Raw genomic sequence first — 19,937 nt, 5'->3', positions numbered from 1 at the left:
TCTGACTGACTGTGACCGTCTTTATTGTCTTTACTAGACAGTGCCTGATAATGTTACAAGGTTTGACTAGCCATGTAACCCCTTGGTAACAGTAGTGCAGCTAACACATTTTCTACCGTTAGGGGGCTTACATCACTTGTGTTATGACAGGAAGACAATGTAAAGAATGTCTGTGAAGTTTCCCTGGAACTGTGCTTAATACTTGAAAGCAATAGGATCCACATGTCTTGATTCAGAAAGCCTTTGTTGTGATGACTTGTTGGAAGAGCAGCCTGTGCACTGGGTGCATTATGGAAGTGCCTGACTGAGATCTGACTTCAGCACAATAAACTCGGAAAAGATAGGTTCCCTGTAGGCCTTGTCTACCACTAGGTCTTATATGTTGTCATCCTGACTTTTGTTTGATTTTCCAGAGTGGGGATTTTGTTTCTTTTTGAGGTGTCTTTATTAAGTCATATTTTAATGTTGTACCCACCTGTGAATTTTTCTAATTTCATGGTACTTTGCTCTTTTTAAGAAATATTGATCTTTGATTTTGCCCATAGCAACCAATCACAGCTCAGCTCACATTTTACCAGAGCAATTTAAGAAATGAAAGCTGAGCTGTGATAAGTTGGTATGGGCAAAATCAGACAGTTCTCAGATGAAAGCAATTATTTATTTTTGCCATTAACTTCTTAGATATTTGCTGTAAAACTGCAAATTGTGCACATTGGGAATCTTCAATTGATATAACTGGCCTGCACCAAATATTCAGCAGTTGTAATGCCATGGTCAGTGGCGCTTTCTGCGATCAGTGACAATCACAAGGGAGGGGGGAGTTGTTCTTTTGTTGAGTATAGAGATCACTAGAGCTAGAGTTTTTAAGGAACAGCCCAGAGTCTTACCAAGGCCTCTCAGGGTTGTCCTATGTTTACGCTTGTTAGGTATGACCTGACAGGTGCTTTACTAAATTATAATTAAAAAAATAAAGATTTAATTTAAAGTTTTACTGTCATATAACAGAATTTTTTTTTTAATCTGTTGCTTACGAAGTCATGAAGGTGATTAACATGACTTTTTTATGTGTATAGCTTCTGTATTTGGCTCACAAGTCTCTGTTCTGCTACTCCCTCATTCTGACATCTACTGCTCAGGAAGGGTGTGTCTGAGGCAACCACTGAGCCTGCCCTCACTCACCATGCCGTCACTTCCTCCCTGAGTCTGCTGTGCTTGTTCTCTTAATCCAATCACTGCAGGCTGCACTGTAACACCTTCTCTCTATTTTCAGACAGAAGTCTTATAGACAGGAGAGGAGTGAACTCTCTCTTCCTGGGCTTTTTTTCAGCCTGTGCTTCAGCTGGGACAAAGATTATGCTGCAGCTGGACGGTATTATGTTCAGGATAGTATGGGGACCTCTGGTGGTCTTTCTTTTTATCGTTTTAAGAAACGTCTTACATGGCATAGTGACATGTCAGAAGTTTAAATCAATGCCAGTTTGCTTCCACTAGGCATGGCTTTGTTCTTTTCTGAAAGCCAAAATTGTATGGATCTAAATCTGTATACTGCATGCTTGGCTTTCTGAGGAGAGCTGTGCCATACAAGTGGAAACAAATGGGCAGAATGCTCAGAAGTTTCTTAATACTTGCCCTGTTGCTTTTTTTATTACCATAGTCCTTTCCAGTGCAGCAATATAAGCTTTTTAAATATGTGCATGAGGCTCAGGGTGCCCACTGTCAGTCGAAGGCAGGAAAGATAAATGCTGTGAATAAAAGGAGAGGAGTTGGCTAACCATGGACTTTTGCCATATTTGGGAACTCGCCCTGTGGACTTGATCTTTATTTACATATTAACAGAAAAGGCTTGTATCTTAGTTTAAATGTAACTAGCATTACACTTGGTGATGAGAAATGTTTTGTGTGATTTAGGATACCTAAAGTGCGTGTTCTGGAAGATGATGAAGGAACCAAAGAAATAGAACTTTCTGATGATCCTTATGACTGCATGCGGCTGAATGTAGAGCATGTCCCTTGTATTGTCACACTAAGCAGAGTAAGTATAATATACTTTTAAGTATTATAAAAACCGCAGTTGGGAATGAATTGTGATAGCATATCAGGATCCAAAATGTATTCAGGCATAAATGCAAAAGAACATCTGGGTCAAATCTGGGACTAGAAAACAGAGCAGAAATGGGGCACTTGGGAACGAACTAAGCTGAACGTGCGAAAAACTGAGGCGAAAATGCTAATTTAAAGTGCAAAAAGAAAGCGATGCATAGTTGCCTCCTTACGTACACGACGCACCCCTAGGAGGGTATGGTCCTGCAATACAGCACACAAACTGAGTGATAGCAAAAAAATATATCTTTATGTAAATCAACATAAACACTCCCACTTTGAAGAAAAAGAATGAACAAAGAACATATTACCAAGTTGACAACCGGGCCCAGATAAACCTATAGTGCCAAAATGTCAGGTGGTGGTGCCATTTTGATTTCCTGGTTATCCACTTGGTATTATATTCTTTGTTCATTTATTTTTTCTACGTCGAAGTGTTGATGTTTATTTACATGAATTTTGCCATCACTCTGTGTGCTGTATTGTAGGAACATACCCTAGGAGTGAGCTGTGTATGCATCTTCCCCTTTTTTGAACTTTAAACTAACACTTCTGTTTGTTTCCAAGTACAAAAAATATTTTTATATATATATATATATATATATATATATATATATATATATATATATATATATCACCGAAGGACTCAATTTCTATTAGTGCACAAAAGTAGAGTTCACCGAAAAAAACACTAATACTTAACTTTTAATAATTTGCTCTAAAAATCTGGGGAATGCAACCCCAAAACCATCAATTATCAAAAAACCAACATGATAAATCAAAAAGAATTATCTTACTATGAAGTGACAATAGGGACCCAATGAGGGTCTGAGTCAGCTCATAGATTACAATCTTTACAGAATATATTGTTATCCCTGTCAACAGCCACAATCGGTCAGTAATTAGAATATAAACCACAACTCCTAAAATAAAGTAGGGGATATAGGTAGGGATAGATGGGGGGGAAAGGACCTAGGGAGGTAATAGGCTGATGGAGGTAATAGGCTGATGGAGGTAGTAGGCTGCTACCTATCACTTTCCCTGTTAATCCCCTACTCTATACCTAATCCTAGACGGAGTTAACGCCCTGCAATATGAACTTCATAGTAAGATATTTCTTTTTGATTTATCATGTTGGTTTTTTGATAATTGATGGTTTTGGGGTTGTATTCCCCAGATTTTTAGCGCAAATTATTAAAAGTTAAGTATTAGTGTTTTTTTCGGTGACCTCTTCTTTTGTTTCCAAGTACCCCATTTTTGCTCTGCTTTCTAACTGGGCTGGTTTCTCTATGTATTTTTGACCCAGAATGTATGTGTCATCTTAAGTGTACGGTGTTCTTTTACATTTACATCTTAATGCATTATAGATCTTGAGACATTGGTCTAGCTGTTTTTGCTTTTCCCAACAATTAACAAGCCATCTGGTCCCATATTTATTGGCAATTGATTTTTCATGAGGTGTGTGTGTGTGTGTGTATGTATGCGTGTGTGTTAGATAGATATATATATCTATCTCCTTTTTTGTCTTTTCAGATAGGTCACAGACATGTAGTAGATGCCACTTTGCAAGAAGAAGCCTGTTCATTGGCAAGTCTTCTTATCTCTGTGACAAGCAAAGGTACTTTGACTTGTATGAGGAAAATAGGCAAAGGAAGTTTAGATCCAGAAAGCATCTTCGAAATGATTGAGGTAAGGATGTGACATTAAAGGGTATGTTCACATTAGAAAATGGCTTTTGCATTCAACATGCCAATATATAAGTATCTATACTGTAACACACTCTCTGCAGACCCATTCACTTTAAGGCTCTAAACTAGTCTACTAGTAAAAAGTACTAACTTGGAAACTTACTGAGTGTAGTCATAAGTAGACTTTTTCTTCTGTGTATGGCGGTATGTCTACATATACTGCAAACAAAGGGCCCTTCCTTTTTTTTTTTTTTTTTTTTTTTTTTTTTTTTTTAAATGTGACTGTAGCCTGTCAAAAGTCCAAATAGAAAGCATCTCCAAAGTGAAACTTCAATTTAAATGTGGCCACCAAACCATACACAGATGTAGTTAAGTGTACCCGGCAATAAAAAACAGCTTGGAAAAAGTTTTTATCAGTGAAGATCTGAGTGTCCAGATCCCAACTGTTCAAGAAAGTGCCTCTCTCCCGGCTTTGTGTCTATAAGACAAAGGCAGACCCATAACCTTACATTATCAGTATGTCCTGGTTGTGAGACAGAGACAGTAGAAAACGCTCTGAGCGCATACTTCTGGATTGCTGTAGTGATCGGTGAGGGTCTAAATTCTCAGATCAATACTTTTGATATGTCGAGGCATATAAAAAGGTTTTTTTCATGATTGTGCCCATTTAAATCCAAAGCATTGAGTCTAAATTAGAAAAATGAGATTGCACAATATGCTTTTTGTGCGGTCTGGTACAAGGCTGTTAAAAACTGATAAATGGTTTCTATAAAATGGGTTCTGTGGATTATTAGGACAATGCATGCGTTAACCTGTCACTTGCTATTCTCTCACTGCACCGCGAGGAATCAATTGATCATAAACATCAATGCATAGTTTTGCACTTGGAACATAGGAAAACAAATAAGCTTTCTTACAATCTGGACCACATTAGATTCAGTTAGTGTGCAGCCAGATGTACAGTGAATTTAGGAAGTTTTCAGATCTTTTCACATTTTGTTACGTTGGCCTGGTAACATAGTCAGTTTTTTTCCCATCAACACATCTAATTAACTTAAGTATTCAGACCCTTTGCTTAGTTGTGCTTTTTTTCTTTTCAAGCTCCAGGAAGCTTCTTTCTGGCCACTCTGCCGTAAAGGCCAGATTGGTGGAGTGTGGGAAATTCCCCAAAACTATTCCTACATAGTTGTCTAAAAGTCTTGATGTGCTGGAGCATTAAGATTTCCTATCACTGGACTGACTGTCCTATGTAAATTTTGAAAACAACTTCACCATATAGCATTATGCCTCCTTCACCAAACGTTAGTCGATACGGTGAGGTAAAGCGGGTAAAGTTCTCCTAGCATTTGCCAAACCCAGACCCATCCGTTAGACTACCAGATAGAGAAGTATTGTTAATCCTTCCACAGAGCAAGTTTGTGTCCTGTGAGGGTGTGCTTTACACCCCTTGATCCAACGCTTGGCATTTTGCTTGGAGATGTAACGCAACTGTGCCAGGAGCTGGAAACACATTCCAGCTCCTGGCACAGTTTTTGTATTGATTTTAATAGCAGGTGAGGTCAGGAACTCTGCAGTTATTGAGTCAGCAGAGTGTTTGACTTATTCACTGTGCACTATTCACTGTCACTACATGGTCTTCACTTCACTTCAGGTCCAGTTCATACAAAGAATTTCCAGAATTCTGTGCGTCGTCTTCTTTGAAGCAGCCTCCCATTTCTGTCTGTTGTGAATTTCTGCTGCAGAATTCCGTGCAGACTGCATTGTCAGTTGTGATGGCAAAGGTCAGCATGGTCCTAGAGCCAGTGATGCCTGCTGCATTGACATTTTTTGGGGCAGAATTTCTCAATGTGAACGTACTTTTAGGCTGGGTTCAAACTACTGAATTTCCATCAAAGATTCTGCTTAAGAATTTCAGTCGGAAATTCCAGTGCAGCAGTATCCTATTACTGGCAATGGGATTCGTGCACACGTGGAATTTCAGCAACGGATATGCTGCCAAAAGAATGCGCTTACTCATTCTTTAGGTGGAATTCTCTCTGCAGACATTGTAATATATGGGGACTGTAATTAGAGATGAGCGAACTTCCAGTAATTCGATTCGTCACAAACTTCTCGGCAGTTGCTGACTTTAGCCTACATAAATGAGTTCAGCTTTCAGGTACTCCGGTGGCTGGAGACTCTCTCCTAGGACTGAATGCACCTTTTCCAGCCCACCGGAGCTCCTGAAAGCTGAACTAAATTATGCAGGCTAAAGTCAGAAACTGCCGAGCCGAGAAGTTCATGACGAATCGAATTACTGGAAGTTCGGTCATCTCTAACTGCAATGTCTGGGCGCTCTCAGAACCTCCATAGTGTGAACCTAGCCTTAAAGGGGTACTCTGCTGGCAATATCTTATCCCCTACCCAAAGGATAGGGGATAAGATGTTAGATCGTGGGGGTCCCACAGCTGGGTACCCCCACGATTTCCGGGCCAGCGGCGTCCGGAACGCAGAAGCTTGCAGCTTCTTTCCATGCTGACATCTGCCCGTGTGAACATAGCCTTACAGTGTCATGCTGCCATTCAGTGGTCTTTTTAATATTTATAAAGGCAGAGTGTGTTGGTAGCTGCTGGATTTTATACACCTGTGGCAATGGGACCTAAAATAAAATGCCTGAGTTCACTAATTAGGATTAATACTTTTAATAGTGTATGTTTGAAAATGGAATATCTGGCTGCTAAATCTGACATGGAGAAGGGTTCCAGCTACAAGATTAATCACTTTTAGAGGGATTTTCCCATGAATTGGAACCACTTAAACATTTCCCTTGTGCCTAGATATTGCTGTCTGTAGCTCTGGTGGTAACTTATTCCCAATAGCTGAGTTCCACCACCAGGCTCCCCTTCTCATACAGAAGTGGAGTAGAGCACTGGAAACAGCTTTTTCTCACCATCCATTTTTTTTTGTGTAATTAAAGGGGTACTCCGACCCTAAGACATTTTATCCTCTATTCGATAGCCTTGCCCCCACCCATAGACTTACATTGAGGGAGCAGGGCATGTCACACACGGGGCAGAGTCGTGATGTCACAAGACTGAGCCTCCAGCGCTGGCGTGCAGCTCACACAGGTGGGTGCTATATGAGAGATTGCGGGCTTCCCCATCGGTTGAATCCCCCCTAACCCCCCCCCCCCCCCCCCCAAGGGGATAAGATGTCTTTAAGAAAACCCCTTTAAGTAAATTATTTAATTGTGGGCATTCTTTAAAAAAAAAAAAAAACATTTTAAAGGCGCCACTTACTGAATGTTTAATACTGAAATGTTGTAATATTGGTTTCTCCCTCTTTAGACTGGAAAGAGTGTTGCAAAGTCCTTACATGTATCCTTACAAAATGTATTAAATCAAGAAGAAAGCCTAGGGAAGAAGAGACAAAAGATTGGCTTCCTAAGGTGAACAGTTTGATCTGTGTTTTTGGAAAAGCAATAAAGTTTTTTTTTTTATTTAATAATCTCAGACTTGTGTTTTTTTTTTAAAGTCTTTTAACAAGTTAACGACCATGGACGTGTATACCTGGACAAGTATACAGGTCCATGGTTCTCGTGGGTACTGCCCAGTGTACCCAGGAGATTGCAACAGGGACTTTGCTGTAACACACAGCCAGCACCCTGCCGGAACCTAAATAAACTTTAGTCCCAGCAGTTTACCGAAAACATGGGACGAACAGCGTAATAAAATATGGGGCGCATTTCCTCATTTTCAGATGCAATGTACAAAAAATATGTCTAACAAATGATGCATTAGTGGGGGGGGGAAAAAAAAAAAAAGCAAATGTAAATTTTTCCACTGAATTTGTAACCATTCCATCCACACAAAAAGTAATCACTTTTTGTCTAGGTGAATACTTTAGGGGGTGTAGTTTCCAAAATGGGGTCACTTGGGGGGGGGGGGGGGGTTCTGGCAGCTAAAACCCTTTGCAGGCATGAAGGGCTGCCTAAAATGATGCCCTGAAAGCCAAATAGCGCTCCTCTCCTTCTGGGTCCTACAAAGTGGCCAAGGAACCAAATATGGCCTAAGCGGAGGTATTTCCAAACACGGGCTGAGTAGCTCAATAAAATATCTTTCAATATAAGAATATCAGTATCAATATCAGAAGTGATGTACAAAAAATATGTCCCACAAATGATGCATTTGTGAAAATTAGCAAATTTCGATTTTTTTTTTTTTTTTTAACACTGACTTGTAAAAAATTCTGCCAAAGAACTATAATGTTAAAATACTCACTGTACCCCCTAGTGAATACCTTGAGGGTTCTAGTTTTCAAAATGTGGTCATTTGGGGGGAGGTTCCTATGTTCTACCACCTTCAAATTTCTGCAAACCTTGCATAGCACATAAAAAAAAAGTACTTTTCAAAAATTTCAAGTAAAATTGTTAGACTTCTAATTCATTTAAAAAAATGCTTTCAAAACAGACATCTGAAGGCATAAGTTTTCATAAACTATATGGTCAGTAAGTATAAATATATTTCACCTATTAGTGTTAAAATAGCAAAAATCATTATTTAATTTTTTTATTTAATGATTTTTTGCAAAAAAAAAAAAAAACTACAAATGATCAGCTTCCATTTACATGGAACATGAAGGACAACGTGTGACAAACAATGTCAGAATTATCGTGATTGGCAAAACTTTAACGGTGTTATTCTCTATTAAATTCGGACATCCCCGATATGAAAAAACAGGCCTGGTCTTTAAAGCGCAACTGTCATGAAGTTTGGGGCATATAAAATAACCATAGTCTGTGTATTGTGTGTAGACTAATTATTAGAGATGAGCGAACTTACAGTAATTCGGTTAGTCACGAACTTCTCGGCTCGGCGTTTGCTGACTTTAGCCTGCATAAATTAGTTCAGCTCTCAGGTGCTCCTGTGGGCTGGAAAAGGTGGATACAGTCCTAGGAGAGTCTTTAGCCACTGGAGCACCTGAAAGCTAAACTAGTTTATGCAGGCTAAAGTCAGCAACTGCCGAGAAGTTCGTGACAAATCAGATCACTGTAAGTTCGCTCATCTCTACTAATTATCCAGCATTACTTTTACCTTCTTTTATTCCAGTTGTAATTACCACAAAAAACACTTTTTTTTTCTTTGCAGTCACTGACAGTTGGATAGGCGTGGCCATGGGTTCGCTATGCCCTCTTGCCGCCACGCCTATCCCCTATACCTCAAAGCTGGGACTGCTCTGTGATTGACACCGGTCCCAGCGCATCCCCCCCCCCTTTGATTTTTATATGTGCGCCGACCGATAGGAATTTACACAGCAAGCGCTGGCTCCCTCAGCCAGCACTCGCTCCCCCAGCCAGCACTCGCTCCTGCTGTCTGACATAGCTGCCGGTTCAATGCTAGAGGCAGGGAGCGAGTCAGCTCTAGCATTGCACAGGCGCACAGAGATGTGAAACAGCAGGAGCGGGCGCTTGGTGGGGAAGCGATAACAGTGTCCGTTCTCCTCTTCTTTGTGTGTGTCTGCATTCACTAGAGGCAGAGAGCTCAGTGCTGGCTGGGGGAGCTGTGTAAATTCCTATCGGTCGGCGTACACATAAAAATCAAAGGGGGAGCATGCGCTGGGACCTGTGTGTCAATCACACAGCAGTCCCAGCGCTGAGGTATAGGGGATAGGCGTGGCGGCAGGAGGGCATAGCAAACCCCATGCCTTTCCGACTGTCAGAGACTGCAAAGAAAAGTGGTTTTTTTGTGGTAATTACAACTGGAATAAAGAAGGTAAAAGTAATTCTGGATTAATAGTCTATACACAATACACAGACTATGGTCAGTTTATATGCCCCAAACTTAATGACAGTTGCGCTTTAAGGGACTCTAATTTGTCTTGGTCCTTAAAGGGGTGTTCCAGTGGAAAATAATTTTTATATCAACTGGCTCCAGAAAGTTATACAATGTACAGGGTACCATTAACACACGGGCGGGGGTTTACAGTGAGTTTCCCGCTGCAAGTTTGAGATGCTGCAAATTTTCTGACGCAGCTCTAACTCCCAGTGGGAAACTCGCTGTAAACCCCCGCCCCTGTGAATGTACCCTAAAAACACTACATCTACATCCCCTTACACAGTTACACCCCCCTCCATTAAAAATGAAAAATGTCTTGTCTTGTATGACACTGTTTCCCAAACGGAGCCTCCAGCTGTTGCAAAACAACTCCTCCCAATATGGCCGAATAGCCATTGACTGTCCAGGCATGCTGGGAGTTTTGCAACATCTGGAGGCACCCTGTTTGGGAAACACTGTCAGGGTGTTTTTGGTATTGGAGGCAAGTGTAATGCTTGCATCCGAGTCCATCTCTATGTAAATCCCTAATTTAGGCCTCAAATGTGCATGGAGCTCCCTCACTTTGGAGCCCTGTCTTATTTCAAGGCAACAGTTTAGTGCCACATATGGGGTATTTCCGTACTCGGAAGAAATTCCCTAACAAATTTTGGGGGGCTTTTTCTCCTCTTACCCCTTATGAAATTGATAAGTTGGGGTCTACACCAGCATGTTAGTGTAAACAAATTTAGTTTTTTACACTTATATGCTGGTGTTGTCCCATACTTTTCATTTTCACAAGAGGTAAAAGAAAAAAAAAGACCCCCAAAATTTGTAACGCAATTTCTCCTGAGTACGGAAATACCCCAAATGAGGCTGTAAAATGCTCTGAGGGCGCATATGAGGCGATTTACACTGATTTGCATAAACGCAAAAAAAAAACACCCACATGTGATCCCATTTTGGAAATTACACCCCTCACAGAATGTAACAAGGTGTTTAGTGAGCGTCAAAACCCTACAGGTGTTTGAAGTTGGGCGTGAAAATCAAAAATTTTATTTTTTCCATTAAAATGCAGGTTACCCCACATTTTTCATTTTTACAAGGGAAAATAGGAAAAAAGCCACCCAAAATTTGTAATACCATTTCTTCTGAGTAAGGTAATACCCCATATGTGGATGTAAAGTGCTCTGCAGGCGAACTACAATGCTTAGAAGAGAAGGAGCGCCATTGGTCTTTTGGAGAGGGAATTTGGCTGGAATTGAAGGTCATGTGCGTTTACAAAGCCCCTATGGTGCCAGAACAGTGGACCCCTGCCCCCCACATGGGACCCCATATTGGAAACTACACCCCAAGAGGAACATAATAAGGGTTGCAGTGAGCATTTACACCCCACAGGTGTCTGACAGTTTTTTTTAAACCCTTTCCCTCTTTGGCGATTTTGCATTTTTGATTTTTCCTCCTCACCTTCTAAAAATCATAACCTTTTCAACCTAAAAATCTATATGAGGGCTTGTTCTTTGCTCCAACAATTTTACTTTATAATACCATTAATAATTTCACCACAAAATCCATTTTGTAATTTTTAGCAGCTTCCGTTTGTACGCAGTGCAGTTTTAAGTAAAAATTGCACCTTATATTTATAATGTAGATCCATATGGTCGCTAGGATACCCAATTTATATAGGTTTGATTTTATTTTACTACAAAAATTATAACTACATGCACCACAATTAATGCGTTCAAAAATGTCCTCTGCTGAGCCCTATAACTTTTTTTTATTTTTCTGTATAAGGGTATGTATTAGGGCTCATTTTTTGCGCTGTGATCTGAAGTTTTTATCGGTACTATTTTTGTTTTGATTGGACTTTTTGATCACTTTTTATAAAAAAAAATTTTTATGGTATAAAAAGTGACCAAAAATGCTCTATTTTTGAATTTGGAAATTTTTTACGTGTGCTCCATTGACAGTGCGGTTTAATCAACGCTATATTTTTATAGCTCGGACATTTACGCACGTGGCAATACCACATATGTTTATTTTTATTTTATTTACAGGTTTTTTTTATGGGAAAAGGGCGTGATTCAAACTTTTATTAGGGAAAGGGTTAAATCACATTTATTAACTTTTTTTTTTACACATTTTTTTTTTTTTGCAATGTTATAGCCCCCATAGGGCACTATAACGCGCATTACACTGATCAGTGCTATGCCATAGCATAACATTAAGTGTTTTTGCCGCTTGACTACGCCTTCCTGGATCTCGGAGCTTCATTCGGTGATCGGACAGCGAGGAGGCAGGTAGGTAGGCAAACTGTTTGGGATGCCGCGATTTCACCACGGCGGTCCCGAACAGCACCACTGAGCTAACTGGCAATGTTTACTTTCGTTCAAGTTTGATCGCCACTTCTAAAGGGTTAATGCCGGACATCAGCCTGATCGGCGATGTTCGGCATTAGCCGTGGGTCCTGGTTGCTTATAGCAACCGTGACCCACCAGGTACGATGGGCGCTCACCTGCTGAGCCCGTGTCATACCTCGGGAGCCGCAAAGGGACGTTAATGAACGTCCATTTGCAGCAAGCGGTTAAACAGCGGTCCATGAAAATGAAAAATTTAATTTTTCATTTGCACAGCCCACTTCCAAAGATCTGTCAAATGTCAGTGGGGTGTAAATGCTCGCTGCACCCCTTATTACATTACGTGAGGGGGGGGTGTAGCTTCCGAAATAGGATCATGTGGGGGGGGGGGGGTCCACTGTTCTGGCACCACGGGGGCTTTGTAAATGCACATGGCTCCCGACTTTTATTCCAACCAAATTCTCTCTCCAAAAGTCCAATGGCGCTTCTTCTCTCCTGAGCCCTGTAGTGCACCTGCAGAGTACTTTACATTCACATATAGGGTATTCCCTTACTCCCAAGAAATGGTGTTAAAAATTTTGGGGGGGGGGGGGCTGTTTCTCCTATTAGGGGTAACACCAGCATTTTAGGGGAAAAAAAAATCGAATTGATTATTTTCATGTTCAACTTTAGTCAAACACCAAATATTTGTCAAACACTTGTGGGGTGTAAAGGCTCATTGTACCTCTTGTTCCTTTCCTTGAGGGGTGTAGTTTCCCAAATAGTGTTCCATGTGTTTTTTTGTTTTTGTCTTTTTGCTGTTCTGGCACCATAGTGGCTTCATAAATGCCCCCCAAAAAAACGTTTCAGCAAAACTAGCTTTCCAAAAGCCAAATGTGGCTCCTTCTCTTCTGGGCATTGTAGTGCGCTCGCAGAGCACTTTACATCCACACATGGGGTATTTCCATACTCATTACACATTTTACACATTTTGGGGGGAATTTCTCCTATTGCCTCTTGTAAAAATGGTAAATTTGGGGGGGGAAACTACATTTTAGTAAAAAAAAAAAATTAATTTAAACACCTGATTTAAAGAAAAGCCGTCAAACACATGTGGGGTGTAAAGGCTTACTGTACCCCTTGTTACGTGCCTTAAGGGGTGTACATTTTAAAATAGGATGCCATGTGTGTGTTTTTATTTTTAAAAATTTTTTTTTAATAGCTGTTCTGGCACCATAGGGACTTCCTAAATGTGACATGCCCCCCAAAAAACATTTGAGCAAAATTCACTCTCCAAAATCCCATTGTCGCTCCTTCCCTTCTGAGCCCTTTACTGCTTCCGCAGAGCACTTTACATCCACATAAGAGGTATTTCCTTACTTGGGAGAAATTGGGTTACACATTTTGGGGGGCTTTTTCTCCTTTTACCCCTTGTAAAAATAAAAAAATAAATGGGTCTACAAGAACATGCAAGTGTAAAAAAAAAATGAAGATTTTGAATTTTTCTCCTTCACTTTGCTGCAATTCCTGTGAAACACCTGAAGGGTTAACAAACTTTGTGAATGTCATTTTTGAATACTTTGAGGGGTGCAGTTTTTACAATGGGGGTCATATATGGGGTATTTCTAATATGAAGGCCCCTCAAATCCACTTCCAACTGAACTGGTCCCTGAAAATTTCAGATTTTGAAAATTTTGTGGAAAATTTCTGCTAAACTTTGAAGCCCTCTCTGGATCTCTGGGGATGTGGTGCCGGACTCCGAACAGTCCCTAGCTAGGTCTGTCCCGACAATGTCCCTTAGGATGCTGCTAGATAGTCCTGTTCTGGGTGGTAGAGCTTATCTCCAACTTCATAAGCTGGCTATAAAGGTGTGGCGGGCTGTTAAGGGGATATATGGATATACTGACATCGCTGAGGATACCCCTCTATGGCATAATCCTCAACTTCCTCAAGTGAGCGATGCTCTGGACCCAGTCTTCTGGCAGAACGCGGGGGTGCTCACCTTGGGGCATGTATATCGTGACAATGTGCTCTGTTCATTTGATCAGTTGCAATCCAGTCATGCTCTTCCCAGAAACAGTTTTTTTAAATACCTCCAGCTCCGACACGCCCTGAATGCCCAGTTCCCCATTGGGAGCCCATTGATATCAGCGTTTCCCCTCATCGGGGTTTTGAAGTCACAGGGTCCCAGGGGGCTGGTGTCCATCCTGTACACGCACCTTATTCAGGCCAAGAACTCCCGCAATCCAGTATCGGCGGTCCGGCATTGGGAATCCCATATCCCTAATTTGACTAAGGATGTATGGGAGGACATTTTTTCCTCCCACATGTTAGTGTCCCCGGCGGCGAATAATAAATTGATCCAATTGAACATTATACACTATAGTTATATTACTCCTTTAAGGCTCAATAGAATGGGTCGTTCAGACTCCGATGCCTGTCATCGTTGTAGCGCTGCCAGGGCAGACTTTTGGCATTTGATTTGGGCTTGCCCATATATCGCAGCTTTCTGGCGTGCAGTGCTCACTTTTTTAGCTACTCTGGCTCAACCTTCCCTATCTCTTGATCCTTTGATCTGCCTTTTTGGTATCTTAGATGAAGAGATATGGACACATCACGTACGTACGTTTTTGCGGGAAACTCTGTTCTTGGCCAGGAAGGCTATTGCTCTTAAATGGATGGACCCCGGCTCTCCTACCCTGACTCAATGGAAGGCTTTGGTGAATGCTACATTGCCTTTCTCACACATAGTGTACAAAAATAGGAAGTGCCCGGGTAAATTTTATTCTGTGTGGGGTGGTTGGTGTTCCTCTCCCTTGACTCAATGCTCGTATTCTGTGACCCCCTCTGGGACAGTGTAAGATACATTGATATTATGCTTGCTATCTGTGGTCTCTACTAACCTTCGTTTCTCTTTCTGTGTACGTTTGTCGATTCTTTTTCTACCTCTTTGGATGCGTGGGTGCCTTTCGGGATTATTTATCATGGGTTATTTGATGGTACCACTAACTAGTGATAGTATTGGTGCTCCTCGCGGGATGGTATACGATTGCTAATTTTGGCGAATGTTCGCCTTCTTGTTCAATTTTGTTTTCAGTTTCCCTACCTCAGTTGGGTAGTGTTTTATGACTTTGACGTTTACCATGTGATGTAACCTGGAGTATCCTGTCGCTTACATTCTGTAAATTGATGTATGGTCTCATGACCCTTTTCTATGTACTGTGGATATGCTTCATGTTCACTTTAATGGGCCTGTGGTCTACAGTTATTTACTTTTCAATAAAACGAATTTAAAAAAAAAAACTTTGAAGCCCTCTGATGTCTTCAAAAAGTAAAACATGTCAACTTTATGATCCAAACCTAAAGTAGACATATTGTATATGTGAATAAATAAATTATTTGATATGTCTATTTTCCTTACAAGCAGAGAGCTTCAAAGTTAGAAAAATGCAATATTTTCAGATTTTTCATAAAATGGGGGAATTTTTCACAAGAAATGATGCAAGTATCAATGAAAATTTACATAATGGGTCACGAAAAAGCATTCTCGGAATCAAATTCATAAGCAATAGCATCTCAGAGTTATTAATGCTTAAAGTGACAGTGGTCAGATGTGCCAAAAATGCTCTGGTCCTTAAGGGGTTAAGAACCACACCTTGGTGGGTTCACAGGATGATTACTCCATCACAAATGCACAGTCCATTGTGTACAACGCCGCAGGTGCGAGTTTTGTGGCTTTATGACAGGATGAAAACAAATGACTTGTTTAACCAGCTGGTTGAATCTGCCAGCACTTATGATGGAAGTCTTGCTGGCACCGTACAGCATTCCATCCATGATATTTCACTCCAATATGTTCAAGTCAGGGGCGTTGCTAGGCCTCCAAAAGATCCGGGGCATGGGCCATGGGTGGAGCCACAAAAGAGGAGGGGCAATGGGGCGGGCCACTCAATGGGTGGGGCCACTCTGAAGTATAATACAGGATATAACTAGAGATGAGCGAACTTACAGTAAATTCGATTCGTCACGAACTTCTCCGCTCGGCAGATGATGACTTTTCCTGCGTAAATTAGTTCAGCCTTCAGGTGCGCTGGAAAAGGTGGATACAGTCCTAGGAAAGAGTCTCCTAGGACTGTATCCACCTTTTCCAGCCCACCGGAGCACCGGAAAGCTGAACAAATGTATGCAGGAAAAGTCATCAACTGCCGAGCGGAGAAGTTCGTGACGAATCGAATTTACTGTAAGTTCGCTCATCTCTAGATATAACTCAGGATCAGTACAGGATAAGTAATGTAATGTATGTACACAGTGACCTCACCAGCAGAATAATGAGTACAGCTCTGGAGTATAATACAGGATATAACTCAGGATCAGTAGAATATAAGTAATGTAATGTATGTACACAGTGACCTCACCAGCAGAATAGTGAGTACAGCTCTGGAGTATAATACAGGATATAACTCAGGATAAGTACAGGATAAGTAATGTAATGTATGTACACAGTGACCTCACCAGCAGAATAATCATTACAGCTCAAGAGTTGCACTCATTGTTCTGCTGTTGGGGTCACTGTATAAAATTACATTACTTACCCTGTATGTACATGGATTTACATTAGTGTCTACACTGTATACCAGTATTCCCCAACTAGGGTGCCTCCAGCTGTTGCAAAACTACAACTCTCAGCATGCCCAGACAGCCATAGTTTTGCTACATCTGGCACCCTGGTTGGGGAACACTGTCTTAGAGGTTACAGATGGAGTAAATATAGTGGTGAGGAGGTATAGGTACGTGGTACTTTACACAGCAGGGCATATCTGCATCTCCTCACCACCATCTTTACTCCGTCTGTAACTTCTAAGGCAGTGTTCCCCAACCAATGTACCTCAAGCTGTTGCAAAACTACAGCTTTCAGCATGCCCTCTGGCTATCTGGGCATGCTGGGAGTTGTAGTTTTTTAACAGCTGGAGGTGCCCAGGCTGGTTGGGAAACTGCACTGCATATGTACTGCACCTTTCCTTATTTGCTCTACAGACCATCAATATACAGCAGTGTTTCCCAACCAGGGTGCATCCAGCTGTTGAAAAACAACTCCCAGCACACCCGGACAGCCCGAGGGAGATGCAGTTTTGCCACAGCTGAAGGCACCCTGCTTGAGAAACACTGCTCTACAGCAGTGTTTCCCAACCAGGCTTCCTCCAACTGCCGCCCGGGCATGCTGGGAGTTGTAACAAATATAATTTGCGATATTCTAAATATTCGCAAAATCTCAAAGTGCTGATATTCGCAAAAAAAAATTAGCTATTTGAATATTTGCGCTCTACACTAGTTATATGCAAATGAGAGAAACACAAAATAACTTTCAATCTCTCTTGGTCGAGGGCTCCATGCTCCAAGATCCCATCTCATTGAAATTCAGTGATCATGAAATGGTAAGGAATCAACACAGAACTACATGGGGAGAATCTTGTCACTGATCTCAATACACTATGCTGGGAAAGACTGAAATCCTGCAGAAGCTGCAAGGCCACCCTGCTTAACCCCTTAAGGACCAAGCCCATTTTCACCTTTAGTCATATTTAATGATTAGGTTTATTTCCAATGATTTCTTTTAAACGCTGTCCTGTTCTAACATAAACCAGTTTTTCCGATTACCCTAGTTATAGTAGCATTCATGAGTGTATTATTGAAAGAAAAAGTCGTTTTTTCTCTTTCTTTGTGTCTGATTTTTCTTGTTACTGAGCAGTTCTTATCTTGTTTTTATTTCTACCTTTGAGAAGGTTTCCTTATACTTTTAGGGTAACCCCGCTCCAACAACCGCCTCCTGAGATCTTCTGCCTGTTCAAGGTCTAATTGTCATTATTTATTAATGTAATGCTTACAAACTGACTATAAGGGATGCTCTGTCCATAGGTTAAGAGCTCCGAAAGTGTATGAGTGCATTTTTAGATGTCATTTTACTGAAAGCAGAGATGGAAAGTGTGTCATTCACCCTGTTCCCAGATAACAAAAAACGTCATCCACGAACCTCAGAAACATTTTAATGTTTTAACAAATGGATTTTTGGATGTAAAGATAACGTTGCTTTCAAAGACGATGAAGAATATATTTCGATCGGTACAAGAGATGGCAGTCCCCATCATACAATGTTTTTGAACATACCACTGTTTTTGTTTCTGAAGACATTGTTAGTTAAAGGATATGTATCATGAAGAAATACATATCCCCTATCCGAAGGATAGTTTTAGATCCCAGGGGGGGGGCGGTCCAAGCGCTGGGGCCCCCGCAATCTCCTGTTTGAAGCCCTGGTTCTCCAACACAGGAGCGCGTCACGACCCCTGCCCGAAGTGGAGGCTGCCATGCCCCCTCCATAAAGCTCTATTGCTGAGCTGTTCTGCAGTGTTTGGCTCTCCCATATAACTATATAGACGGGGCTTGGCGGCCTCCGCTTCCGGCAGGGGTTGTGACGCGCTGCTGTGCTGGACAACTGGGGCTCCAAACAGGAGATCACGGGGGCCCCAGGGCTCGGACCCCCCGCGATCTAAAGCTTCGAATAGGGGATACGTTTCTTTTCATAATACTTATCCTTTAAGACAAAACTAAGAACCTCATTGAAGAACTGTATAAACTGAACTGACCTGTTGGTATACTGAAGGCACTCTTGGATAGTCACTAGAGATGAGCGAACTTACAGTAAATTCAATTCGTCACGAACTTCTCGGCTCGGCAGTTGATGACGTATCCTGCGTAAATTAGTTCAGCCTTCAGGTGCTCCGGTGGGCTGAAAAAGGTGGATACAGTCCTAGGAAAGAGTCTCCTAGGACTGTATCCACCTTTTCCAGCCCATGGGAGCACCTGAAAGCTGAACTAATTTATGCAGGATAAGTCATCAACTGCCGAGCCGAGAAGTTCATGACGAATCGAATTTACTGTAAGTTCGCTCATCTCTAATAGTCACTTTGAGAAATATTTTCTCTGTTTTCATTACAGTGTAAGATACATCAGTAATGTCACCTGTCAGTTTAGCTAGTGTGCATGTACTTTCATCCTTCTCTTGTGTGAATTTCTTCATTATAGAAAACCCTGAAGTTCCTATTTTACAAGGGGCATCACACTCTTTTTAAAGGGGTACTCCGGTGGAATTTATTTATTTTTTTTAAATCAGCTGGTGCCAGAAAGTTAAACAGATTTGTAAATGACTATTTAAAAATCTTAATCCTTCCAGTACTTACCAGCTGCTATATGCTCCTCAGGAAGTTGTATTTCTTTCTGGAATTATTTTCAGTCTGACCACAGTGCAAGCAAATCCCCATAGCAAACCTCTCCTGCTCTGAACAGTTCCTTATACAGACAGAGGTGTCAGCAAAGAGCACTGTTGTCAGACTCCAGAAAGAAATAACACCTTCCTCTGGAGCATACAGCAGCTGATAAATTAATAGTAATTTGCAAATCTATATAATTTTCTGGCACCAGCTGATTGAAAACATTTTTTTCCACTGGAGTACCCCTTTAACTGCAGTTGGGATGAATTAAATGTCTTTCTTTATTAATCGCAAGTCTTTGGTATTGTTTTTAAATATCACTTGTACAATGTTGTTTTAACATTTTTTGCACATTATAAATCTATCCAATAACACAGGACACAAATTTCATGCAAAAATTTAGCAATTAGCAACATTGGGCAATTAGCTTTATTGTTCTTTTTTTGTGAGTAGGCCCATTTATTTGGTTACTTTTTGTACATTGTTTAATAGTAACGCTATGTACAGAGATTATTTAAGCATACCAAGATGTCTTGCATCACTACGGGCCTGACAAAGCAGTGGCTGGCATGAAACAGCTTGTAGCCCCTTTGTATGCTACTTGCCTCTCTGATAACACCGCTCACCTGTATAAACCTCCCTACTATGTCTGTACGAATATATATATATATATATATATATATATATATATATATATATATATATATATATATATATAAAACTCAATGTGTGTGTGTGTGTGTGTGTGTATATATATGTATA

At 41.0% G+C, this 19,937-nt stretch overlaps 1 protein-coding gene across 1 annotated transcript in view; it reads left to right on the top strand.

Annotated features, from left to right (window-relative positions):
- Positions 1-19,937, top strand: part of EXOSC7 (exosome component 7) — a 64,189-nt gene that overhangs the window by 29,777 nt on the left and 14,475 nt on the right. Inside the window, exons 6-8 of the mRNA XM_056520576.1 lie at positions 1,909-2,032; positions 3,634-3,789; positions 7,115-7,215. Of these exons, the coding sequence (XP_056376551.1) occupies positions 1,909-2,032; positions 3,634-3,789; positions 7,115-7,215 (381 nt within the window). The remainder of the gene's footprint in view (positions 1-1,908; positions 2,033-3,633; positions 3,790-7,114; positions 7,216-19,937) is intronic.

Source organism: Hyla sarda, chromosome 5 (genome assembly GCF_029499605.1).
Source record: "Hyla sarda isolate aHylSar1 chromosome 5, aHylSar1.hap1, whole genome shotgun sequence".
Lineage (NCBI taxonomy): Eukaryota > Metazoa > Chordata > Amphibia > Anura > Hylidae > Hyla > Hyla sarda.
Note: the sequence above shows the minus strand (reverse complement) of the source record. Positions and strands in the feature narration are given on the sequence as shown.